Raw genomic sequence first — 27,269 nt, forward strand, 5'->3', positions numbered from 1 at the left:
AGAAAAAAGCAAAGGATCCAAAGTCTTGAGCTGCAGCAAATGGATTTAGGTTAAATAACCTGGGATGGAGGGGCGCTGATCCTTGGGGGAGAAAGGACCTGTGAAGACCTTTCCAGAAGAATCAGAGCTGCTTGTAACCAGGGGCATGCATTTCCCCCAACCCTCCTGCTATAGAGGAGTGGCCTGCCCTGGAGACTCAGGCTAGTAGCGTTGATGTGAATTGATTTGTTCAAATCTAGGGCCGTAAAGGAACAGAGAAAGTAGTGCGTAACGTTAAATCTCCAAAGTGCAGCGGAGAACTTTCCCAGCCCGGCCCACTGGGCACTAGAGGGTCACAAAGGAACCGCCTTTCCCAGACTGAGGCTCCATAGGGCGAAGGTTGTTCCCAGGGCCACGTGAGGCTTCCTCGCCATCTAAAGCCCCAAACGAGCAGAACTAATGAAAAGGAAGTTAAGGACGCTCCAACTATGAGACACGGCGCGCCTCTGCCGGCCCAAGAGCTGCTCTTCCAGCAGCTGCCACTCGCCGGCCGCCGGGTCCAGCCGAGCGGAGGTCGCGACCGCAGAGCGATGTCCTGCCGCAGCCCTGACGGGCGCCTCCCCCGGCCGCCCGCGCCCGCAGCCCCGCCGCCACCACCGCCGCCACTGCTGCTGCTGCTGCTGCTGCTGCTGCTGTTGGCTGCCACCGTGCCGCCCAGCCTGGCAGGTGAGCAGAGGCGCCCGGGGAAAGGTCCCGCGCTGCCTGCCCGCGCTTCGCCGAGCCCCGGGGCCCGCCAAGTTTACTTCTAGCGAGCGTCCGGTTCTGAGTGGCCGCCAAGGAACGCGCTCCTGCGGGGGACTGACAGGGCTCGCTCTAGCGCTGTTGTGGCTCTGGGTTTGCCCGGGACAAGGGCATGGGGTGTGTGCTCCTGCGAACTTAAAAAGTGTTGGCCACAATTCTTGGCAGGCAAATCGGTTCGCTCCTCCAAGACTCGCTCGCCGAGGCCCGGCTGGTCCTCAAAGCGCCAGCCAAAGGACATCTAAATATATTTACTCGAATCATAGGGAGGTATGATTCCGGGCTACCACTCCTCTCCCCACTTCTTAATTGTCAGTAACTGGTTTAAAACGCTAAGAAACGCAACCTGGTACTGTCAGCTAGTATGTGTCAGGCAGTGTGCTAAAGGGATTTATGCTTTCCAACATAATGCTCACTATAGGATAATCTAAATTGCATTATTACCCCCACTCTACAGATGAGAAAATTTAAGTAATTTTTATATAGATAAACAGCATATGAAGGCAGAGCTGAAATGCTAAAAGGCATTTACTTAACTATTCCCCTCTTGGCGAAACAGGTTTTGTCTTCTACAGGTATTGACACTTACCTGTACCTTTTGCAAAAACCAAACAACAAAAGACAGGACTGGATTTGGCACTTTCACTCACTATGAATAAACTCAACGATAATTAAAGAACTTCAAAGACTTCAAAAGTAATTAAAGGATTTTGTTTAATCTTCTAAGCCCGTTTCTGTGTTGACCTTGCATGGGAATAACTGGGAGTTTAGGAGAGCACACCCCTTCCCAAACGAGTGTTCTGATTCTTGTTACATCACCTTCCATCAGATTTCAAGACCTTAGTTTTCACAACTTGCCTGCATATTACTGTTCCATTCGTCCAGTCTTTCAAGCTGGCTGGGCTTCTGAGAGCAAAAGTGATGCAGCCACAGGCCTCAGACTAGATTTACCAGCACCTTCCCTTCCTTCCCAGGGCTGTGGAGATGGTGTTGGTGCCACGATTAGGCCCGGGAGACTGTTCATTCACACATACCTGGGGTGAGCTGGAGTGCCCGGATACGGAAAGGGTGTTTGTGTCTGGAACACTGTCTGACACTTTTCTCCCTTTTCTGTTCTTTCGTATTGTTGGGATTGTTTTAAATTTTCTGTAGATGGGGGGTGGGGCAGACTGAGGAGTGAGCGGGAGACACTGTTTATTCAAGAAGATACCATCTGGAAAGAAGCTGCTTCTTAAACTGAGTTCCCCAAATGATAAATAAGCTGGGTCCAGGCCAGGTGGGTGGGGCGTCAAGGTGAGAGAGAGGGTATTTCTGCTACTGGCCTTCCTGACAACTCTCTGCCCAGCAATCCGGAAAGACTTCTTAACATGGAGTCAAGGACAGCCTGTGATGCCCATGCTGACTGTTCCAAAAAAATGTAATCTCGCTTTCCTTTGTTTTTCCCATATTCACCTGTTTTCCAACACAGGTTTTCGGCGCTTCGTCTGACCTTCTCTTAGACTGCAAACTGAGGACGGAGAACAGGGTCTTTGCGCCTCCTGCTTTTCACGTTGCCCCTGAGCACCCAGCTCAGTACTTTGAATTCAGTGTGTACATGATAGACACTGAAGGGAATGCATTTTAATCTCCTTGGAATGAATTTTATATCCACTAAGATGCATCTCTTTACACATAAACAACTTCTTCAATTTTTTAAAACTACTTTTTACTGTAATTATTCTAGAGATTGGCAAACAAGTACACGTCCATCCTAGCCATGTCTTCTAAACTATTACAAACTTTAGATGTGTAACAGCGTTGCTTTTACCTTTCCAGACTGGAAAGGCCCGTATTTGTTTTTAGGATGTCTCATATAATTTTTCTGAGTTGTTTGTATAGTGAAGTCAGGTTGTCACTAGGGGAAGGGACAGGTTGGTTGCTAAGAGACTTGAAGGATGGCATAGAAGCCTTGGTAAAACTGGTTCCAAACCTGACCCTCACACCTGCAGGGCTGGACTCCAGAAATTCCTTCTTTCCAGTGCTCCAGAACTGATCAGATATACGGAAGCTGATTCACCCTGATAAACACACAAGGCTATTAACCAAAATACCAGTTGTTAATTTTTAGCAGACTGGATGTTTGTGTAGCCTGCTCCAGCCATGTTCTTCTACTGAAACTACATGGGACAGATAATGTGAGGGGTTCTCAGGATGGAGGCCGGGCTCACCCAGTGAGACCTGACACTCGGGGCAGGGCATGGGCGCTCCTCCACCGACAGTGCCCGCCTGGCACGAACCTGACTGTGGGACACTGCCTTTTCTAGGCCTCCATGGCTCACCGGTGCCCACTTGAGACTAACAGATTGCCTCTCAAGATAGGTAATACCTCTGTGTCGTTGTCAAGGGGTTTGCTGTCCTAGGAGTCTTTCAGTCTCCTTACGGTGACTCAGCAGCCTTTGGCTGAGACCAATCTCAACTGCTTCTTTAACTCTGAAGACATTCCTATTTCCAAATCACTGAGGTGGTTGCTCCATATGTTCACTCTATGGCTGTTCTTCATTTTTTGAAGTACAGTGTTAGAGAGATAGTATGGAATTCCATAAACAGAAACTACGGAGCCACACTGCCCGCGTTTGAATCCTGGCTGTAGTACTGACTGTGTGACTTTAAGTAAATTATGTAATTGCTCTATGCCTCAATTTCCTAATCTGTAAAATGGGTATTCTAATACTATCTGCCTCATAAAGTGGTCATGAGGAACAGTGCCTGGCTATATACAGTAGGGGCTGTATATGATCATATGCCACAATGACATTTTACTTAACTGCATATACAATGGTGGTCCCATGAGATTATAGTGGACGTGAAAAATTCCTCCTGCCTGGTGATATCGTACCCACTGTAACTCACAGTGCAACTCCTCACACAGATTATTGTGTTACACTTGCCTCCAAGGTGTGGCACAGTACCATGCTGTACAGGTTTGTAGTGTAGGAACTACAGGGGCACAGAATTTGTCACCCCCAAACATGCCTATTTGGCATAAGGATTATTTTAGGTTGGTTAATTTAAGAAACAGCAGACTTAGGAGAAGTTTTAAAACCAAGTAGAAGTGACCCTTTCTAAAAGGCATTTACATCTGTTAGGGAAAACTCCATTTGTCTCCCTCACAGAGGGACCTTATCTTCAGAAATTCTTACCAATGCAGAAGGCAATAACTTAAATTTGCATAACAACCTGACCCTTGATACACTGTGCTTTTCCTGGTAACTGTCCCTCACTGAACCCCCCCACCCCAACACCTTCTTTTGTCTTCAGCTGAAGATGGTATTTAAAGTGGTTGCTTCAGCCATTTTGGTGAATAACTCAGTTTTTCTGGGTCTCTCCTATGTATATAGAGGTATATGTGTTATAAGACTTTTGTTTTTCTCTTTTTAATCTGGTTTTTATTTCCGGGATGGTTCAGTCAAGAATCCAGAAGAGTAGAAGGAAAATTATCTTTCTCCCCTGCAGAATAATAGCCTTAGGTATGTGGTCAGCTGTACCAGCCATGTTTGTGTGAGTGAAGTCTGTCATATTTGCACAATGACCAAGCCATTTTTTGACAGATTTCTCAGAATGTAAATATCTCCGTTGTTCAGTCATGCATTACTATAGTTGAGCAGCTGTTATTACTGGCCATTGGAGTTACTTTTCTATGAAAAGGCATCAGGGATCTCTTGATTAAGCAACCAAGATGGCAGATGATCATCTATGTGCTATGATGTAATAATTTATACAATCAGGGTTTTTCCTTAGTCGTGGCCCAGAATTTTGGGGATTTGAGGTATACACATTAAGCAGATGTTTCAGAAAACAGTGAACAGTTTCCTTGGTCACTTTCCGTGGTTAGAACTGTCTGACTAAAATCACCTTGCTTGCTTCAGTCATGACTGCTTTAGAACCTTCCAGCTCTTCTCCGTCTTTCTGAGCCTCACCAAGTCTTCCTACAGCGCGTCCCCACTGTCTGGGTATGCCAGACCCTAAAGAAGTACTCTCTGTGAACTCAGATGCTTTCTTGTGCGCTCCCTATATCAGTTTGTTTATTAAAATGTATACAACTTTTGGGAGAAGTGCTATTCATTTCTATTATTAAACCTTATTTCCTGGTCCTTCTGGAAATGTGAATCTGATAGCAAAAATCAAAAACTTTCTCCAGAAGAAAATTTAAAAAAAGACTTCCTTCAGTCTTTAAATTGAAATAGAACATTTTAAAAGTCATTTTTCATGGCGATTACTTTTTATAATACATAAACTATGAATCATGTGAATTTCCTCTTGGCACTTTGTTCTGACGTGGAAGAGCAGATTTTTGTTTTCATATGTCTTTAGGCATTGTTTTTACTTTTGTACCTGTTATCTTTTGCTTTGTTGAATTCCAAATTTTAAAGCATTACCTATTGAGATAGCAGATGAGCTGGCCGCACCGATAATAGAATGAATCTCAAAGAATTTATTTTGTTCAGTATTGTAAGGTTTTTTAATGCATTTAAGCTTCATCTTTTTTTTTTTTTTAAATGGAGGATGTTCCAGTTGCTCATAACTTACATTCCACAATCTTTTGAAAGTTTAGCTTTAAGATGTGGCTAGAAAATCATTAATGTTATTATGTAGTTTGTGTTAGCAGTGAATGTCAGACCTCAGTCCTTGAGTTTAGCTAAGAAAGAGTTCAGAACCAAGAACTCCAGTGAAGGAGAAAGTTTATTTAGAAAGTCACAGAGGTAGAAGAGATGAGCCATCTGGGCTGTGTGGACTCTGGAGACAAGTTACAGAGGTGAAAGAAGGGTGCTTGGAGCTTAGGAGAAAGGCAGCAAGGGCACATGCCTGAACAAAGAGTGGGGGAAAGACTCAGGGGTGCTCTAGAGGAGACAGCACCTGCACTGACTGGGTCACTCAGCTTAAGGATTTTTATCTGTTTTCCGAAGGTGAGGATTTTAGAGGAGGTTGCTCAGGAGGATCTCAATAGAATATTCATCACTTTTCAGGTGTGTCATTTCAGGGTCATAGTCTCTACTGATTGGCTGGCGCTAGGCTAGAGGATGGTTAGTCATTGCAGCTGGTCCTGATGTCAGCCATGGCATTGCTCCCTCGGTTTTGCTGCTTTTCTGGGCCTGGAGCTGAAACAGCTCAGGCCTGGAAGTTACCTGTAGTTTGACCAAATTCTGTCTCTGTGGTCAACAGACCCCAGACTTTGTTCCTAAGATTTTTTGATGCTGATCAGAACCTCACTGACCTGAGGGCTTAATGCTTAAGGGCGTGACCATGCAAGGGAGAAGGGAGAAGGAGGCAGGTGGGTCAGAGTACTGGATGGGGCCAGTTTCCCCATTCTGCTTGCCAAGGAGTTTTCCTAACTTCTTACTATTCTTCCTCATTTATGCTGTTGATTGAAAGGCACAGCCTTGCTCTAAAATTTGTCAGCCTCGCTAATGCAGTTACAATTCCAACATAAGGTAATATAGAGTTATTCAAACCATCATTTGCAAACCTAGTGTACCAAAATTCTAATTTGCAATTAGAAATCAAGAATTAATATACTGCACACTTGATAAAAATCTGTCTCTAAGTGTGACCTTCACAGCTAGTGTGATAGTTTGCATTGAGGCAGCCACATAATCAATAAAGCATTGTGTTAGACCCAAGGAAGCTGATACAAAGAAATACGCAACACCTCTTCCTGATTTTCAAGGACCTTATAATCAAATTTATTGGACCAAATTCATACAAATACACATAACCAAAAAGTAATCTAGGTAAAGAGTAAGCTAAGAGAGCCAAATTAGAATGGGGCTAAATTGGCTTTCTGTTGGTAAGACTTTTGGCAAAACCTCTGATTTAATCCCGTAATGAAGAATAGGTTTGTTTTGAGGGGAAGAAGGAAAGGAATCGTTTTAGTTTCAGGCAAATACATAGCATTCTTCTGCATTAGTGTTTTGTTGATTTGGGGCTACTTTTTAAAATCTATATCCTTTTCTATTTACCAAATGTATCAGGTACATTATGCATCCCACCTCACATCCTCTCACCTGCCTTTTATTCTAAATAGCTTCCTACAGGTGTAACCTGAAGCACCTCCACTCAGTGACATTGCAGGATTCCCTTGCTTTCTGACTCAGAGCTTCTCTGAAATCATAACCATTTAGCACTGGGGCACATGCAGACCAGGGAGTGAGGGATTAACACTGCATAGGACAACCTTTGACTTATGCAGTGGGGAGCCGGTGGATAAATGCTCCCTCTTCCATCCCCCGTATAGGACCTTCAGAGGCTTATTCTACACACTTTCTTGGACCATCTCAGAATGCATCCTTATGGTAGCTTTCCCTCATTCCCTGTTTTATTCCACCAGTCCCCTGTTCCTGTTCCCTGGGAACACTCCCCAAAATAATCCGATTTCTTTCATGAGAGCTGAAACTCCTACTTATATAATGTTGTTGCCTGGAGATTGTTTATTCATGAATCAGCTATTTTCTTAGTGATTCTGATGAAAAGTCAAAGGAAATCTAAAAACCAAATATTAATTTGAGAACCATTTTGAAGAAGGGAAGGGCAATGCCAAGTGCACAGAGAGAGAGATCATGAGAGACTACACTCAGTGGCCATAAAAGAGAAAAGGAATTCAAGGATCAGAATCGGTGAACTATTAGCTAAACCCAATCTGAATAGATTAAATTGCAATCTTAATCTTTTTACATTTTCTTTCACATATTCAGAACCTCTGCTCTGTCATGTTTCTTTCTCTTTTTCTCTAGCTTACTGAATATATTAGCCAAAATTGTATTGCTCAGGGCTCAATACCACTTACTCTATCATAAATGAGGTATTAGGAAAATTGGGCCCCAAATATGGGAGAGAGTGATTTAAATCATTTATGAGTGTTTTACAAATTCTAAGACCGAGTTAGGGTTTTTCTTTTAACTGAAGGCAACTAACTCATAGAAAATATTAGAATATACAAGTAAATAAAATAAAACTTGAAATGATTGTGCTTCTTCCATCTTTATTTATAGAATACCCTGATTTTATAGAGTAACATTCCCATTCATTCAATTATTATTTATCAACCGTGTTGATGTTGAGAATGTTGCTGTAAAAAAATGTTTAAATCTTACTCTCCACTTCCACAACTCTAGAGAAAATATCAATACACGGCGCTTGTCCTGTGAGCAGCTGAACCATTCTCTAGGCTCCTTACCTGAACTTGAAGACATATTGTAATTACTTCAGTTATTTTAGTCTACCTTCTGTGAATGTTATGATAAACTTCACTGTCATTTCAAGAACACACACAAGTAAACTAGATTCACAGAAGCATTATTGTGCCAGGCACAGGGATTCCAGAACATGCGGTGGCAAGCAGAAGCAGTCCTGCCTTCGGAGAGCTTGTGTAAAGCTAGGTTAGGATTCCAATTATGTAATGTTTCTCTACTTCTTGGTATTATACTTTTTACATCATCTACTTCCTAACATGGATATTTTTTAAAAAAATTATAATGGCTTAAAAGCTATTAAAGGATTTAAGAAAAAAAATTGTGTAGTGCTGGGAAAAGCAGAAAGAGATAGATACATGGAGAAAACATCGAGGAATAGAAGACATCAATTAGGGGTGAATCGAGAAACTCAGATTTTGGCGTAATTCTCAAAGCATCTGCTAAATTGGTCAGCTTGTTAGCAGCAAATTTTTATCATTGAATTCTCATGAGAACTGGGTAGGGGACTTTCATGCATGAGGACAAACTAGTGTCAAAAAGCACAGATTTGCAGACGTTTATTATTTGTGGTCAGGAAGTTAGGGGAAGTGTGGTAGTACCTGTAACAATGAAAGCACAGCCCTTGAGTGCTCAGATTGAGAACAAGCCAAGTTTATAGCCAAAGGAGCTACTGGAACGGAAAACGAAGGGAAGTGAAGGTCAGGATGCTGGATGAGAAATACCAACATTTCAGAGAAGGGAACAAAGTTAAAAATCATGTTTTGTGGGCACAACTGAAAGAGAAGAGACTGACAAGCGTTACCTTCCTCTTTCACGGTTCCTGTTTGTGACCCCACCCTTGCTGCAGCCATTTGTGGCTGTTTCTTATTTAGTCCTGCGTTTCATTTCCCTACAGACTCACTGGAGGTGAGGGTAGCAGAGAATGTGAGGGAAAGGCTAGGAAGAGCTGAGGCTATGGCATTTGTGGTCCCAAATCAACTTGGAAGGCAGATTTATTTATTGTACTTTGGAGGTGAAGAAGGGAAGTTTCTATGGATACTGCCCACAACTGTCAAATTGTGGCCAATTTGTGACTTTATTAATAATCGGGCTATTTGCCGTCAGGAGTTTGTTGACAAAGTGTTCCGCCCGTCTACCTGGGACAGTCAGTGTCATTACCTCCACTTAACCACTTTTAAAGAAAGTCTACCGCTGTGGTCACGATGCTCTGAGATTACGATTGTACTTTTAGTGCTTATTTGACAGACAGTCGTTACCTCAAAAAACCAAAGCGGTGAATCGGTGAATCACTTTTGAATTTAATCTGAGCTGGAATTTCTAGTATTTTAACCACTAAACCTCCGTATGTCCAAAGCTATACTTCTGTTCCTTCCCAGACCTATTCCCCACCTGCTGCCTTTCTCAGTGAATGACACAACATGCATCCAACTCCGGTTCTGAGTCCCAACCTAGAACCCGAGAGTCATTCTGGCCTCCTCCCCTCTTTGATGACCAGAATGTAAAGTTTGTCTTTAACCTGAGCAGCTGTGCAATGGTTTCTTAGGCAGAGAAACAAACGCAATATATACCCTACCCTTTCTCCCTTTCTTTTTTCTGGTTTTTCTTTCTTTTCCTAAGTCTCTCTGCCTTTCACAAATATTTGCTGAGTATCTGTTACCGGCCGGGCACCATACCTAATGCCAAGGAAACAGTTTGGGGCTTCAGGGGTTCATAGGCTAGGAGCAAGGGCAGGAGTGTAAGTTATAGTACGAAGTAATGAGACCTAAAGATGTATGTACCAGGTACATGGAGCTTGTAGAGCAAGTCAGCCCCTTCAAAGGGGTGCTGCTTCCTGAGTCTAAAATAGCACTAGACTGCTATTTGAGATTGCTAGGTGGCTAACAAGAGAGACACTCTCAGGCAGAGGAAGGGGCGTCTGCGAGGCTGCAGTGGTGTGTAACTGTTTCCAGATCGCAGAGCACCAGGGGCGGCAGGTGAAGCTGGTGGGTAGGCAAGCAGGATCCAGGTCATGAAGACAGATAGAATAAGCTAAAGAAGTTTATTTCTAGGCAATAAAAGCCACTGAAGTTTTTCAGTGGTCAAGTAAACAAATCGGTCTTGTAGTTTAGAAAGGTCACTGTGGCAGAGTATGAAGAATGGACTCTGAAAAGTCCTCTTTAAAGTTTAGGCCGGTTGTGATATCTAAAGAGGAGAAGCAAAGACTGGTGGGAGAGATATTTAGGATATTTCGGTTAACCATGACTTACGTGAGAGAGGGGAGGCCTGCCCGGACTTGGGTTTCAGGCTGAAAAATCATGGAGACAGCGGAAGATGGAAGGTGGGTTGGAAGAGAATGTGAGTTTTGTTTGGAATGTTTTGAATTTTTAGTGCTTATAGAGTCATCCAGACGGTGTTGTAAGTATGGTACGGTCTATGACAGCCAGAGGAGGAGGAAATTCAGAAGAGAGTGTTGTCCCAGACACATGGGAGGAAAGAGTTTTAACTTGGTCACCAGAGTTGAACACTTTCAGACGTTCATGTGACATTGGGATTCAAGGATTTCATTCGCGATGCAGCCAGAGCAATGCTGTCAGCGTGGTGGGCACGGATGCCAGCCCGCCCCAGGCCGAAGTGTGGAAACTGAGGGAGTGAAGTGGGTGGAGCCAGGAGCTGAGCCTGTCATGGCCAGAACTCTATCACCGGCACCTAGTGATACAGTGTGCTCTACAACTTTGCAATAATTTTATGAAGGGAGAGACTCCAGCAGTAGCTAAAGCTGCTCCCAGAATGTAGAGAGAGCTTCTGTGGCAGCTTTGCTTTGATCTGTATGTCAATAGAACATTTAAATTTACTAGAGGGGGAGGGGCCACCACAGAGAGAGAACTTTAGGGTGCTGGACCAAGAAGATATAGGGTGGAATAAAGTTCCTAACAAAGGTGAGAGGGGTGGGGTCCAGAGCACGCCTGGGTAGAGGGATTAAAGTGAACAGGAAGAGAGACATGAATACAGGATCTGTGAGGGTGAATTCACAAAATTATGGAGAACGTGAGGACATCACAAGTGGTAGTTTTTATTTATTTTTTTTGCTCAATAGGAATCTAATGTCATGTAAGAATTAAGCAGGAAAAATAGGATACGGAGCTAGAGAATATGAATGCTTTGACCCAGCTGCTGAGCGGAATGGAAGGCCCTGCCGACCTGGGACGTGAACTCTGTCCTTGGCTGAATGAGGAAGTGGGCAAGGGCTCCAGCTCTGGCCTGGCCGCTATCCCATCTCTCAGGATGGAGCCCGTATGGAGGAAACCACCTCCATGATGTTATAACCACACCTCTACAAACTTCAACTGATATTTTTATTGTGGGCTGATCCCCCTTGATTAAGGCTCTGGTTTTTCCCCCCTTGCAACAAAGACAAACTACAGTGGCAGATTTCCCAATTCATTAGAATGGAATTCTTTAAGAAGCAAATGTGTTGGAATTGTTTACATATGCATAATAAAAGAAAAATGCATAATAAAATCAGTTGAATGGCATCCTATCATTGTTCCCTTGTCTTTTCTTCCAGAAGTCTCCTATGCAACTGTATACTGGATACCTGCTGAAAAGACAGTGCATGTCAAAAATGTGCTGGACAAGAGTGGGGATGCCTATGGCTTTTATAATAACTCTGTGAACACCACAGGCTGGGGTGTCCTGGAGATCAAAGCGGGGTATGGTTCTCAGACTCTGAGCAACGAGGTCATCATGTTTGTGGCTGGCTTCTTGGAGGGTTACCTCACTGCCACGTAAGTACCCCAGCACCTCAAGGTGGAGAACTATCAGGCGACCTCTATCTCTTTGTCCAACGGTGTAGCCCTTGCCTTCTGGCATTGTACAGTGATGGCTGAACGAATGTACATTAGCAGCTGTAGTGGTATCTCCTACGATAGAAACAGAACTCCATTTGTACACTTAGTCAGTACCTGCCTACAAGGAACAAAGCCCCCAGTTGCGGAACTGTTTAGTTCTCATGGCACGTACTTTGTAAATCTTGCCTTGTCCTGGAACGGTTTTAAGAGACAGCTAAGCCATCTCATCCTACTAGTTATTTATTGTCCAGCAGAAAACAAATAGGAGGCGGAGTGACTCTTCAAGAACCGCAAAACAAGAGAAGATTAATTAAAAAGAAAACATAAGAGCATTTATTTTCAACAGTCTTAGAACAATACTTTCAAGTGGGTAAGGAGATTTTAAATTGAAATTTTAAAATTTGAAATTGATTTTAAATTCAAATTCCAGTTCTATTGTTCCTTGGTTCTTGTGTCCTTCATCTTATAAAAATAAGAAAAATGCAGTTAATGGTAATGCAGACAGGACTCATTTGTTTAAGAGAAAAGCTCTTTAAGGAAGGGAAAGTTGCAACCCATTTAATCAAGCCTCAGTCTTTCTTTGCTACGAAGTGTCTGGATGAGTTGGCTGTCTATTTTTAACGTGCTGTGACCTAGATTATCGAGGGCCGTCTACCCAAACCTCAGTCTGCGCTTTTACCGCCCTAGTCACAGTAAGTGCAGTGCAATCTTATTGGCTTCTGCATTCTGGAGATTATATCCGGTGTTGGATGACTGGTTATTAAGTTCTGGCTGCTCTTTTTCAATTTAAACTAGAAATTCCCATTTTTGTTTTTATACCAAATTTTTGTTACCCTACCATTGGAGTATACTACTCAGAGGTGTATAAAACTTTATTAACTGAGTAAGATATTAAAAACATGTTTCTGACTTGTACAATCTGAACTTTTTGTCTTTCATTCCAAATCTTTATCTACTTTTGTATTCACTCATTTGATTACATTATTTGAATTGAGTTGCAAATTTGGAGAAATAATTGTTATTGATTGGTTGGAGAGAGAGAGAGAAGCAATGACTTGTTGCTCCACCCATCCGTGCTTTCACTGGTTGATTCTTGTGTGTGCCCTGACTGGGGATTGAACTCACAACCTTGGCATATTGGGACAACATTCTAACCAACTGAGTTACCTGGCCAGGGCTGGAGAAGTAATTTGGGCTGAAGGTGTGTGAATGTAAGCATAGTAGATGAACTCATGAGTGCTATACATAATGGGTTATTAAGGGAAACCGCGCAATTCGAAGACAGCAGCTCCAACCCTGAGACTGTTGTGAGGATAAGCATGTCTGTCTGCCTTGGATATGGTGTCCCTACCAGAGAGCTCAGGAGTGTGGCTGACAAGGCTTCTGACAAAGGTAGCACTTCCAATACTCTTCTGTCTCAGGAAAGACAGGTTTTAACATTTCACTTTTGTGGATGACTTTATCATTTCCCCCCAATGCTTAATATAAAGCATTAACCTATCCTTGATTACCTTCATCCACTTTCTAAGAACATCCGTAAGTAAAGGAGCCATTCTATTAACAACTTTTTAAATGCTTTTATTTTAGAGTAAAGATTACTTAAATTTTATTTCTTAAAAAAATAAGTCACTTAGCTGCTAGTCACTAACTGTTTTATTGTTCTCTTTGCCTTTTGCCATGTCTTTTCCAAGAAAATTCCACATGTGGAAGTCAGTCTTCTATGATTACAGCAAATAAACAACTTCCTGTATATTGTGACCCATTTTCAGGATCTAGCACCTGAGTCAGCCTTCCCTTCAGTCCATAGCAGCAGCCCCTGGGAGAGTGATGGGGAGTGAGGGAGAGGCCAGTCTCGCAATCTCAGTCAATGCTGGTCCTTAAGGGAGAGTTGGGAAACCCTTGGCAGCATTTTCACTGCACAGAACAACCTGAAAAGAGGGCTTTAGTCTAAGTACCCGACAAGTCTGAGAGGAAGGCACCCAGTGGGCCAGAGCAGTCAAAGAAGGCTTTGTGGAAGGGTGAGCTGTGGGTCTGGTGACTGACAGATGAGAACCATTTGGCTTGGCTGGAAGAAGGAAGAAATCATTCTGGGCAGAAAGCAGCAGAACGGACAACTGAAAAAGGCCCTGACTCTGAAACGGGTACATTGCACTTATGAAGAGTGGAGGCTCCGATTGAGCCAGCAGAGGGCAACAGGTTTAGCAAGGCAAATGGGGGCTGTCCCTTGGAAGGCTTTGGACGCAGACCGATTCGATGGTCATCATCCTCTATTCCAAGCACAGAGTGCTAAGAAGTTCCATGAATTTAAAAGACAAACTCTCTGTTCATCTTCATATAGTATTTATGACCATGGTAATTCTCCCTACCTGCTTAAGGATGGGCTTCCTGTATGTGGTACCAAGAGTCTGAGAGACTGCTGTTCCACAGACTGTGCTGCATCTCATTGAACAGGAGATGCTGGTGAGCAGGAAGATGCATGATAAACAACTGAAGGGGCTGGAAGGGAGAAAGAGGTCAGTATTTGTATATTTGACAAAGGGAAGGAAAAAGAGAAAAAGAAAGGGGAGGGAGAAAGATCAGGAAGGAAGGGAAAAGAAGAGAAGGAAGAGGAGGGAGAATTGCAATCTAAATTCTCTTTAGAAGGGCATTTCCTCCCTTGCCATGTAGCTCAGTTGGCTAAAGCGTCGTCCTGATACGCCAAGGTGGTGGGTTGGATCCCCAGTCAGGGCACATACAAGAGTCAAACAATGAATGCAAAAATAAGTGGGACAACAAATTGATGTCTCTTTCACCCTCCCTGTCTCTCTTTGTCTCTCTCCCTCAACTAAGAAGGGGAGGAGCATTTTACATATGCTACTTTTCAGAGGCTGTCGTTCTAAGCGCATTCCTGAAAAGTCAAATAAGTAGGGGCATTTCTAAATCAGCATGCATTCAAAGGAGTTGCTTTGTGCCTAGCTTAAAGCTCAGATTAGTGGAATGTGACCAAGTGTGCTTAAAACAGACGTCTGGCAATGAGGTGGGGAAGAGGGGAGAGATGGAGGAAGCTATCCATTTCCTTCCTCTTCTGATGTGGTCCAGGAGATGAAGGCTTATTACACATTCTGATCCCCAAGAGTTTGCTTCGAGGGAAGAAGATAGGCCAAGTGGAGTCGAGAAGCTGGGCTCACGGTGACGAGCTCTAGCAAGGAGACAGAACAGAGGGGATGCTGGAGCATTCATGGGAATTGGACTCCCAGACTGAAGAAACCAACCAGCAAGGACTGTCTGCAGTCAGCACCACAGCCGTATAGCCTACTGTCCAAACTGAGCAGGGAGAGGCAGTATGGCTCCCTCTGAGCAAAGGTCCCCAGCATTCTCTGAAGCAAAGCAGAAGAGCTTACATGTCAGCCATCTGGAGGCTGAGGCTGTAGCCACAAAAATAATAGTAGAGAAGGAATACGAGTCACAGGCCAGGCTTTCTGTTTGTTTGCTGGCTTGTTTTCAGCTACACGTGGGCAACTGTCTGCAGAGTAATAGCATCTTCGTACACAAATACCATTTCATCAACTTAAACCACATAACATACTCCTGGAGACTTTAACTTGAGGTGCTTTGCTAGGTATGCTGGACCCCACATACCAAGACACTGCCCTGGAGCAAGGGTGTCCGACCCTGAGCTGACAGGGAGGTGGGTTGTGCCAGAGACCAAAAGAAAGAGCCATCTTTTCTCATTTTCCTCTAACTTGGAAAGCTGCTCAGGCAGCTGCCAAGGAGTGGGAGTGTAGGGCTGCCACCTTTCCCCACTGCACCACGTCTACAATGGAGTGCTGTTCCTTACAATCTCCTGATTCTTGGCAGGAGGAGGTGTCTGAGAAGATGGATATTGTGTGGTGAACAATGGAGATATTCAGATAAGGACAGCCATTTACTAACCCCAGAAGATACAATTTGCTCTTTTTGACCTATGGGATACTTGAGACCCCAAATGAAAACACACAAAGAAATATTCTCAAATCTCCCATCATTTCCTTTGAATTTGTCATTTCCTTGAACTTTTACAACACTTCCAGTTAACAGTTTGGTCCTGGGCCCAGCCCTTTGTACTTCTCATGAAGCTCAAGGTCATCTACCCTTGCTGCGCTGGCAAAGTAATTTCATCCTGGGCGGTGGCAGCAGCTGCAGCAGATTCAGCTGGGCCACAGTTTGGAGTAGGCACGAGATATTTTCAGAGGCTTTTCTTACTGTCTAGCCCCTCCACGTGCTCTCTTCTTTCCCCCCTCTTCTTCCACTTTCTATGGGCCCACCCATTTCCTCAGGAGTCACTCACTGCAGGCTACTAACCTCACCATGCAAACCTTCACTCCAGGAGGGCTCCAGAGCTGTGCGGGGATGCCCCTCGGCCTCTCACACTTGCCCTTCCTAGCAACTCTTAGAGCCGTGATTCCTGAGAGCCAGACGCTGCCTCTCCCATGTCCACCAGCTGAAAGATTGCCCGACCTCCTAGACGCATCTCAGAGGCTGTCTTTCTGATGAAGCTTTTTCTGATTCCATTCCCACTGGACTGGAGCCCCATCTCTCCCCAGCACCATCTGTTAGTGCCTAAGGGCAGGGTCCCTATCTTATTCATCTTTGTATACCCCAGACACCTGGCCCAGTGCTTCTGCCCCCAGCAGAATTTAATTACATGCTTATTAGGTTTAATTGAATCCTGTTGTCTTTCCAATTCTATTAGAGATGAATCAGGAGAGCGAGGTACATATTTCCAAGCGTTGCAGTGCCTGCAAACCCTGACCAAATTGAGCTTCTTCCTTTCTTTTTAACTCTATGGGGTGGCTCCCTAAGAGTTGCAAATTCAGCGTCTCTGATGTTTCACCAATGATGTAAAATCAGCTAAATAGTCATAGATTGATTTTTAATGAAGTGAGTTAGACACTTTTCTGGAAAGAATGGTGATGTGGATGTGGGGACCTAGTCTGCTCTAGTTTTGAATGAAGTGGCTGACTTTGTGTTGCTGAAGTGGCTGGTGAAATGACCCCTCGAATTGCCCAGTAAGCATGAGCCAATTCAGTGCAACAAGTACTTGTTACACTACCTGTACCACCAGGCTCTGTGGATGGGGAGAAAGGGAGAGGGAGAGTTAATTCCTAAGTACATTCTTCAAAGAGGATGCCTTTCAAGTTAATATGTTGACACAACAGTTGCTAAAACTATGATTAAGAGAGCTTGTTAGCAAAATTATGGCACAAGTAGAGAAAATAGTTAATGGTGGTACCTTTTTTGTGTTTGGCCTACCGCCAAGAAATAGCTCAAGAATCTCCTTCACACCCCCTACTTGCCCCTTTGATATTAGAAACTGAATATGCTTCCAGGTCAAGGCTGTGGGCAAAGGAAAGATAAGAAAGACACAGTCTCACTCTCAAAAATGTCAAAAATCCCATCAACTAGTAATTATCTGAAACTTAACATGAACCACAAAATGATGCTGATATGATGATGATGATACCTAGCATTTATATAGCATTTAAAATGTACTAGACACTCTTCAAAGCGTTTTACATATATTAAATCACTTAATCCACACGATGTTATGAGGTATTTATCAGTATTATCTCCATATCACTGATATGAAAGTCACAAAGCTAGTTAGCAGGAGCCAGGCTTGGACACCAGGCATCTGGTTACAGAGTTTGTGCACATGCTCGTGTGTACACGCACACACACCAACACACACTCCAATGAACAATCACTCCGGGAAACACTAAAGAAGCTGAACATGGCCTCTGACCGAGGAAGTCAAAACAGTTAGAAAACAGTAGGAGACAGCAGATGACAAGTGAGTGCTAAATAACGTGTATTTACATAATGCAGAAGTATTTGGGAAAAGGTGGGAATCCCCGTGTCTTCATGATTCTCTTGTAAGAATTTGTGTGAGAGACAAATGTGAGCAAAATTCAGCCACCTCAGGAGGAAATCTACTGATTTTACACACGACAGGAGCTAAAACTAAATCTAACACATCGATGACATAGATTCTAGCGTTAGCTCTGTTTGCAGAGAATTCAGCATGTGGAGAAATTAGCAATCTTGCTTGTGGTCACTTAGCCTAGAAATGGTGGAGTCAAGCTTTATTCAGAATTCAGAGCTTGTGCTTTTAACTGTTATGTCCTAGTTCTCTGCCAAACAAGAGTGTAGGGTCCCAGGCACAGGGATCAGAGAAGGGTCTCAACCCAAGGAGCCTGCAAATGGACTGTGTTCAGAAGGGCCCCTGAATGGAACGGGATCATTCAAAGCCACCCCTTCTAATCTCGAGGTGGGGGTTTGTCTTCCCATGCTCTGAATGTCAGAATTGAAAAATCTACTCTCTGCCACAAAAAAAAGAAAAGAAATTTTTTCAGTAGTTCAAGCCCAGTTACCCTCCCATATCTCCATCCGTCTTGTGTATGGTTATGTGGATGTCCTCAGTGACCACCCACCAGTCAAGATTAACGCTCATCTGTTTCATGGTTTCTCAACCTTGGCACCACTGGCATTTGGGGATGAATTCTTCTTTGGTGTGGGGGCCGCGCATTGGAGGGTGTGTAGCAGCATCCCATTGTACCTTACCAACTAGTGTGACAGCCAGCAATGGCTCCAGTTATTGCCAAATGCCCCTTAGAGGGAAAAATCACTCTGGTTGAGAAACGCTGCCTTATTTTTTAAATAAACTGAAAAATTGAGGGGATTCAGAACTGCGGATGGAGCTAGGAAGGATGCAATATGGAAACATCGCATAAAAATTTGAATATTTTTTTGTTTGCCTGAGTAAGCATGGCAAGTCAATAGCCCATATATTGTTTTCTAAGAAATAGAACTTTATTTTTATATAAACCATTTTAATTTTAACAGGCCATTCCCCCTGATGGCTATAAAAAATGTTACCATAGTCATTTCTACATAAATAAAGTAATTTATCATGTCAGCTGGGTCAATTCAGAACATTCCACTTTTTCCCAGAATGGATTGGTGTTACTGAGGCTTCTTGGAGGGAGAGGGAGATGTTTAATCAGTGGTTGCCCAGAATCTTTCTCGGGCACCCACCAAAGTGAAACAATCTCATTTAGTCTTTAGCTTAGGTGTGTCCCTACCTGACGTCTGATGAAGATCCCATGGTCTCCAGCTGCCCAATCAATACCACCTAAGGTTGTTCTTCTTACCACAAGCACAAGTCCTCTGTCCCCATAAGGTCCATCAGCTCCCAGGGGCCACTTATTTCACTGTAGACCACAAAAGAGCACATTTGGCTGTGCCCCAAACTCATCGGGGTGTTCAGAAGTGCTACATTTGGCTCTTGAGCCCAGACAGTGCAAACAGCTCCCTCTACTTCCCCAGGCAGTCTCAGAGTGGGAAACGGTAGGGTTATATCTCCCTGAGCAACGAATAAAAGTTAAATGCGATCATTCCATTTTTAAAAAATATTTACAAATAATTTGAAAGAAACACTCTCATGAAGTAACATTTACTGGATTCAAGGACCATAAAATAAAAGCTATCAAAGGATTTGATTTTAATGCTGTTTACCTAACTGGCAATAAAATTCTATTCTCATTCTATCAGCTTTAGCTCTGGAAACTGCAGTGAGTCCTCACTTAATGTCATTGGTAGGTTCTTGGAACTGCAATTCAAGGACTTGTAAGGAAGCCATTACCATAGGCTAATGGACACCAACAAAAGTTCCTACTACCTCTCATCAATGTCACAACAAAACAACGGTAAAGGAAATGATGTTATTTGAGGACCCATTGTACTAGGTAAAGGGTATCTAAATTCCCAAAGTACAGGGAGCCAAATTCCCTATCTTGAAATCTGAGTCACTTCCTATTCACAGTGCTGACCTTCCTAGGTCAGTAAAAAGCATGGAGTGAAAACCCAAACGAGGACTTTACGTAAGCTTCCAGTCCAGAGAGTCAAGGGTTCACAATTTGACTGGCTCCGAACTTACAGCACATGATAGATGAAATATATCGAAAGGGCATCACAGTGATTCAGCTGGACGCCCAAATGAGATTAAACACTTTTTGAATAAGAAAAGGAACAGAAAGCAAAGTGATGAAGTATGAATCTGCTGGGCCCTTGGTCTGGATCAGGCAGAGACAGCCAAACCTGCTGAGGCATGAAGGCCTGTGTGCTGGGTGAGCTGACCAAGGCTGGGAAGCCGAAGTTACTTTGCTACTGTTGACTGTACACTAGGCAACCGCAGAATGAGCTCTGTTGATGTGCATCATAGCCTACAGATTTATAAGAAACCGAGGGCTTGGGAAAGGGGCCCGGGCAACCTAGAACCAAATCACACATACGTGGGTTCAGTTACAATTTCAGCTACAGTATTCCATAGGAAAGAAGTCCCCAAAGTCATTCTAAGATCTAGTTCTTAGAGAGTCAGAGAGACATACTAAGGGGAAAATGAGAGAGAAAGAGAAGGGGCAAATGAGAGAGAGAGAGAGAGATCAAACGAATAAATAAAAATGCCTGCACACAAGAGTTCCAAAATATACAGATTGAATGCTAGGAAAAAGTCAACAAAATCAACACTATCATGAATATACCCCCATTAATTTTATACAATGTTTTTTAAAAAACTTTAAATATGCTTATGGAACTCTAACTTATAAATGAAGGAAAACTAGAAGAATTTATGAAACAGAAAAGAAATAAGATATTTTAAAAGAACTTATGTGAAATGTTATAAATAAAAATTATGGAAATTAATTTCTAAAAATGTTATAAATGGGTAAATCCTAGACAGAGAAAAAATTCTGTATCAGAAGTTAGTAATGACTGATTACATAACATGCTGCCCAAAGAAATAAAGAGATAAAAATAGAAAGCTGTTAGAGGAGTTCAAAAAACCCCAGTATACAAGGTCTGTCCAGAAGGTATCCAGCCACGTAATATGAAAAATGGAGGCATTTATTGAAGAAGATACAAGATACAAGAAACATTGTACATAGGACAATGGTGCCTCAGTCCCCTTCAAAGTAGGCACATTGGGACCTCACAAGGTTCTCTCGATCACCATTAGCTGCCCTGTCTTATTTTCCTGAATTTCATCAACGATCTAAAATCACTTCCCTATCAAAGGTGATATTAGTTTTAGGAGAAGCCAGAAGTCACAGGGCACCAAATCTGGGCTGTAGGGGAGCTGAGTCACCTGGGTGATTTGATGTTTCTCAAAAAAACTCAGAAATGATGCATGAATGGGTGCGCTATCATGATAAAGCTGCCAGTCACCAGTGGCTATAGCCTTTTGAATCATCCGAATCATTTCCGTGGAGGAATGTTCAAGTTTAACACAAAATCTGATGGAGATTCATCGCTCTACTCACTCGATTTGAATGCGGCGGCCACACAGTACACATGCTCACTCAGTGGCTAGTCATCCCCTCTGACTAGCACAGTGAAGTCGTCATTGTTCACGCATGAGCATTCCAGTCCCCTCTCCTTGGCTGCCAGGTTACATCCCTGTCACACAAGCCACTCTTGTTAGATTAACAATGGCAGGGCTTTTGCAGGACAAACCACACATATCTATTAGGAGTCCCAGAAAAGAGACTGGAGAGAATTTCAGATAAGCAATAGTTGATAGGGTAATAGTTGAGGCTTTATCAAAATTGAAAAAACATGAGTCCTTAGTTGGAAGACACAGACTATTAAATTGCTACAACAGAGTGGGTAATACAGAAAATTGAGGGTAAAGAGAATAATCTTAAAATCTACGAGAAAGGAAAGACATTGACTACAAAGGAATTTCAGCTACACTGACAGCATACTTGTCATCAACAGCAATAGTCAGAAGATAGGAAGGTAATATCTTAAAAGTACTGAGGAAAAATAACTGGAATTTTATAACCGTTAAAATCATTCAAGAACAAGGTCACAAAAGGATATTTTCAAATATATAAAATTAAATGTTTTACCACCCACAGACTTCCATTAAACAAAGAAGTTAATAAAATTTGATTGTAAAAGTTAAAAATTAGAAAAAAAAGTTAAATAGAAATATTTTTAAATTATAAAAAACAAAACTAAGTCTTTAAACAATAATATAATGGGGGATATCAATAGGCAGTTAAACCTTGCTAAAATATGCATTATGTTTGGAGGAGGAGGGAAATATTGGATCAGCCAAAAAGTTCATTTTTTTTTTCTGTAAGATTGCTCTAGTAGTGCTTAGTAGTTTTTAATTTCATTAAAAACAAATATTGTTAGATTGTATTCTGACAGCTGTCATATCAAACATGCATTGTTTTAAAAAGCTTACCAGAATCAATGAACTTTTGTGTAACCATTTTAATATTGAAAAGGGAAGAAAATACATAACACTTTTGGCATAGTATGCTTTATTGTTTCAAGAAAGGTAAAAACGCAACTGAAATGCAAAAAAAGAGTTGTGCAGTGTATGGAGAAGGTGCTGTGACTGACCAAATGCATCAGAAGTGGTTTGCGAAGTTTTGTGCTGGAGACTCCTTGACAGTGCTCCGTGGTCGGGTAGACCCGTTGAAGGGGATAGCGATCAAACAGAGACGTTAATTGAGAACAACCAACATTATATCCCATGGGAGATAGTCAATATGTTCAAAATATCCAAATCAATAAAGTTAGTGGTAAAAAAAAAATGTGTCTTTTAAATTATGGGAAAAATCCATATGGACTTTTTGGCCAACCTAATATAATATTCACTTAGACTTTATAAGGCAATGAACAGTTATGTTTTTTAAAATTTTAATGGTCACTGACAGTGTAAAAATACATTTTACAGCTTGTACATCAGCAGAGGTAAAAAAGAAAGAAAATGAAAATACTATCTGAACAAAGCAAACAAAAGGGGGTTAAAGAAGAGGATGGTAAATGGAAAACAAAAAAATTATACTAATACTGCAAATACATAAAAATTACAATAAATGTAAATGGATTATTTCCATCAATTACAACGATTTTTAATTGCTTAGGGGTACAAACTTGCATCTAGTAGATAAACAGGGATTGTAGCCAGTAACAGTCTCCCAGCTTTCAAAGCTGCTAGAAGACCAGGTCCTCATAGTTCTCACCACAAAAACGAAGTGACAATTACGGGGCCTGATAGAGATGTTAGCTAACGCCACAGTGGTAATTATAATGCAGTGTACAAATGCATTGAATCAAGGTGTTGTACACCTGAAACTTACACAATGCTATGTGTCAATTATATCTCAATAAAAATGTTTACTGTGCAGTGTATGAGACACATTTAACTTTTTAAAAGTAAGTTTTAAAATAAAGAATCCCAAGTAGCCAATAATCCTGGGGCAGATGGAAATTAAAACAATGAGAAACCATTTAACACCCACCAAACTGTTTAAAACTAGGAGGCCTGACCACACCCAGTGCTGGTGAGACGGTGGAGCAAGGAGAAGTCTCACATGTGGCTGGTGGGCGTGTCAGCTGGTACAGTTGCTGTGGGGGACAATTTGGCAATATTGCGTCCCTCTAAATGTATAGAATATTTGCCCCACATATTCTACTTTTATATATTATGTATATCCTAGAAGAACATCCAAGTATATAAAAAGAGACATTTACATTATTTGATAATGCATTAGGATAGTGAAAAATTAGAACCCAGTTAAATGTCCATGATGGGCATGTATACATGAATTGTTACAGTGGTCATACATGGAGTACCATCAGCAGCTGCCAAGAATAAGTTTAAGCTGCAGATCCTAACACAGATATTTCTTTTAAAAATGTAATGTTGAGCCCTGGACCAGTGGCTTAGTTGGTTAGACCATCGTCCCATACGTCAAAAGGTTGCAAGTTCAATTCCTGGTCAGGGCACATACAGAAGGCAACCGATCAATGTTTCTCTCTCACATCAATGTCTCGCTTTTCTCTCTCTCTTTTTTTCTCTCTTTCTAAAATCAGTAAAACATATCCTTGAGTGAGGATTTTTTAAAAAAGTAATGTTGAGAGAAATAAGCAAGTTAAAATGATAGATAATGTGGTCTTCTTTACACTTTGTTCTGAAACATGATAAATAATACTCTGCATCATTTATGGTTAAATATATGTGCAGTGAAAACATGGTGGTGTAGTTAACCACTGATTCAAGATTGTAGTTTCCTCTGGGAAGAAGGGAGAGGCGTTGGTGACAGGAAGGCGTGCACAGGGACGTCGCATCTATTTCTGCTAAAATATATATGCAGCAAATATGGCGAAACAGAGTGATTTAATAAGGTTGTAGAATGGATACTTGAGTGTTTGCTATATTCTGTGCTTTTCTATACATTACCAATATTTCCCGATTTTAAACTGTTTGATTTATAAAAAAGAATATTAGAGAAGGTTTGCAATAGGGGACATCCCAGTTAGCCAAAAGAATGGGTGATTAACTATGATGGAGACATCCAAGGAGAAAACCGGAAATGTAACCATTTTGATCTATCATTTCAGACACATACACGACCACTTCATAAACCTCTACCCTCAGCTGATTAAGAAACCTTCCATCGTGGACAAAGTGCAGGAGTTCATGGAGTACGTATAATCGCTTTCCTCTTCTCATCGAAGCTGCGGGGCCTGAATGTGTCATTTCAAACCCTGATTTTCCTTTCGCCAATTTCTTTTTCTATCCCTCAGGCAGGATTCTGGAGTTGTTCTTGTATGAGGAATAGCACATTTTGGTAATAGTATGAAAACTGGTTGCAGACAGACATCTTGCCCTCTAATTTGGGCTCTTTTGGAGGTCAGGTTAAATATCACATTATCAATTGCTGGCACAGCTGGAGGAGGACACCATCAGTGCAAGGCAGGCAAAATCAAATCCCTCCCTTCCTGTCCCCCCCAACCCCAGGCTGAGTTGGGTGGGACGACTCTCCTTCCTCTGGGGTCCTCCCTCTTTCTCCTGTCAGGTGCTTCCTTTCAACTGGCCTGGGGACCAATCCTACTGCAGTGTTAGCTCATCTCTAAAGTCATAATTCTTTTTTTTTTAATTTTTATTGTTATTCAATTACAGTTGTATGCCTTTTCTCCCCATCCTTCCCCCTTTCCACCCTCCCCCTTGATTTTGTCCATGTGTCCTTTATAGTAGTTCCTGTTAAAGTCATAATTCTTAACATCCTCTGAGAATATGTCTACTTCAATAAAATTTTCTGAAGACTAATAATTCCCATTATTCAGAAGATTTGTCATATGTCTGTGGGATGATGGACTATGAGATTAATTTGGGGGTGGAAGAGCTCTTGGTTTGGCCCTCCAAATTACACACTAAGGAACCTCTTCAGCGAACGCTGAAGTCCTACGGAGTATCAGTTGAAAACCATTGATTGGGCTAGATCCCATAAAGTAATAACATTGTATTCTAAAATTGACCTCCAGATAGCTTGAACAAACCAGAAATGACTTTCAGCATATGTCACATCATCCCCTACGAAGTGCAAAGAACTAAAAGAGACACAGAATGAAAAGACTATGAAAAACAAGACTTTTTTTTTTTTTTTTTTTTGCTATGCATGCTAGGACACAGGCATTGAGGAAGTTATTAGCAACAACTGAAATAGAATGAACCAGAAAGTATGAAGATGATCTGAACAAAATATAAACATATGCAAGTGACCCTGCCTCTTCTACAGGAGTTTTAATTTTTTCCTGTTGTTTAACTTTACCTCTTCTACATACAAAAATAAAGTCAATCAACTTATCCTTACTGACTTAGTGAGATGTTAGGATTTGACATGAATGTACTGGGACTGTCTCTCCTTGACTTTCGTAGGTCTCAGTATTGCAGCTAGGTTAACAGTACACCTGTGTTTTGGTTCCCAGTACAGCGTGGAGGAAGCTCCAAAGGGAGAGTCCTAGTCCCAGGGAGAAATTAAAAATCTTTTCAGGTTTGCCCTGATGGTCTTTCAGAGGGACTGGAATGTTACGAGATCCAGAATTTAACCTATACTACCATAATTACCGCAATATGTTATCTTGAAATGCCTGGGCTTAATTTAGCTTTGGACGAGCACCCACAGAGACCTCTGGTACAAATCTAATTTCTCTTTCAGGAAGCAAGAGCAGTGGACACGAAATAACATCAAATATTATAAAGACGACCCATTTTGGAGACACACAGGCTACGTCATGGCACAAATAGATGGGCTGTATCTAGGAGCAATGAAGAAGTCTGTACTAACTGGGGAAAAGGTAAGACTTTTAAGAAGCTATGTGATAAAGGGTTTATTAAAAGTAATCTTTAAAATTACATTCCAGTATAGAAACAGAACAAATTAGGAGTACAGTGTAAATTTCCTGTACACAGGTACCATCTTATTTATCTTGACTCATTGTCTGACACAAAATTCAGGCCTATTTGTTTCTGCATTTTCTCAGTCTCTTTCATTATACTGTCCTCTGGGTCGGGTAAAGAGCCTGGCAGGAATGTACTGGCTCTCCAGATAACCTAATGAAGCTACTGTTTACATGATACGACCATTAAAGCAAAATGTCTGAGTGCACCAATGCCATGCTTCCCATCCTCCAGAGCACACGTCTGTGCACACACACGTCCACACACGACTGTTTCTTAGAGCTTTACTGACTCACTGAGGATTTAAAGGGAGCATTTAATTAATCCTAAAATTATGGAGCCCTTGCTTCCTGGGGGAGATTTCGTAAATATATATTTCCCCACACAGATACATACACACATATTCTGGACAAAAATATACAGAAAAGACAGTTCATAGAAATTGATGCAAAAAAATTATGAATCATGTGATCTCAGTCTTGCTCATAAGATAGAAATTCAAATTAAAACCATATTGAGTAACACTTTTTCCCTTGTAAGTTTGGCAAAAATTCTAAAGTGCAAAAGCATACTCTGTTGGCAAAGCCATGGGGAAAAGGCACATTCCTAAAATACCAGTGAGGATGCAGAGTAGTATATCCACTCTGGACAGGAATTTTGACGTTCAGTACCAAAATCACATACTCATATGCCCTTTGACCCACTTCCAGAATTATCACAAAGGTTCACTGGCAAAAATATAAGCCTATTCATTGCAGATAACTTGTAATAATAAAAGACTAAAGACAGCCAAAATATAGAAGACTAGCTCTATAAATGATATAGTGCAGACGGGAATGAGGTAGCTTTCCATATACTGTTACGGAGTGACTTTCAGAACCTGTTACTCTGTGAAAAATAAAGACAGTGTATATCGTGTGCTACCTTTTACACAAGAAATGGATGTAGATAGGTAGGTGGATAGATAGACACATAGATTTGTGTGTCTTTTCAAGAAGGAGCAATGAAAGAATAAACCAAAATCTAAAAATAAAAAAAGGATTACTTATGAAAGATGGAAGAAAAGGAAGTGGAGGGGAAAGAGATGAAAGCTACATTTCTCTGAATGTAACTTGTTTTATACATTTACATTTGACTTTGGAACCAGGTAAACGC

At 41.8% G+C, this 27,269-nt stretch overlaps 1 protein-coding gene across 1 annotated transcript in view; it reads left to right on the plus strand.

Moving 5' to 3' along the window:
- Nucleotides 1-315: 315 nt before the first annotated feature.
- Nucleotides 316-27,269, plus strand: part of PLBD1 (phospholipase B domain containing 1) — a 50,928-nt gene continuing 23,974 nt past the window's right edge. Inside the window, exons 1-4 of the mRNA XM_053921776.2 lie at nt 316-705; nt 11,548-11,767; nt 24,275-24,358; nt 25,873-26,011. Coding sequence (XP_053777751.1) covers nt 468-705; nt 11,548-11,767; nt 24,275-24,358; nt 25,873-26,011 — 681 coding nt within the window. The 5' untranslated portion in view covers nt 316-467. The remainder of the gene's footprint in view (nt 706-11,547; nt 11,768-24,274; nt 24,359-25,872; nt 26,012-27,269) is intronic.

Source organism: Desmodus rotundus, chromosome 3 (genome assembly GCF_022682495.2).
Source record: "Desmodus rotundus isolate HL8 chromosome 3, HLdesRot8A.1, whole genome shotgun sequence".
In the NCBI taxonomy this organism is placed as follows: domain Eukaryota; kingdom Metazoa; phylum Chordata; class Mammalia; order Chiroptera; family Phyllostomidae; genus Desmodus; species Desmodus rotundus.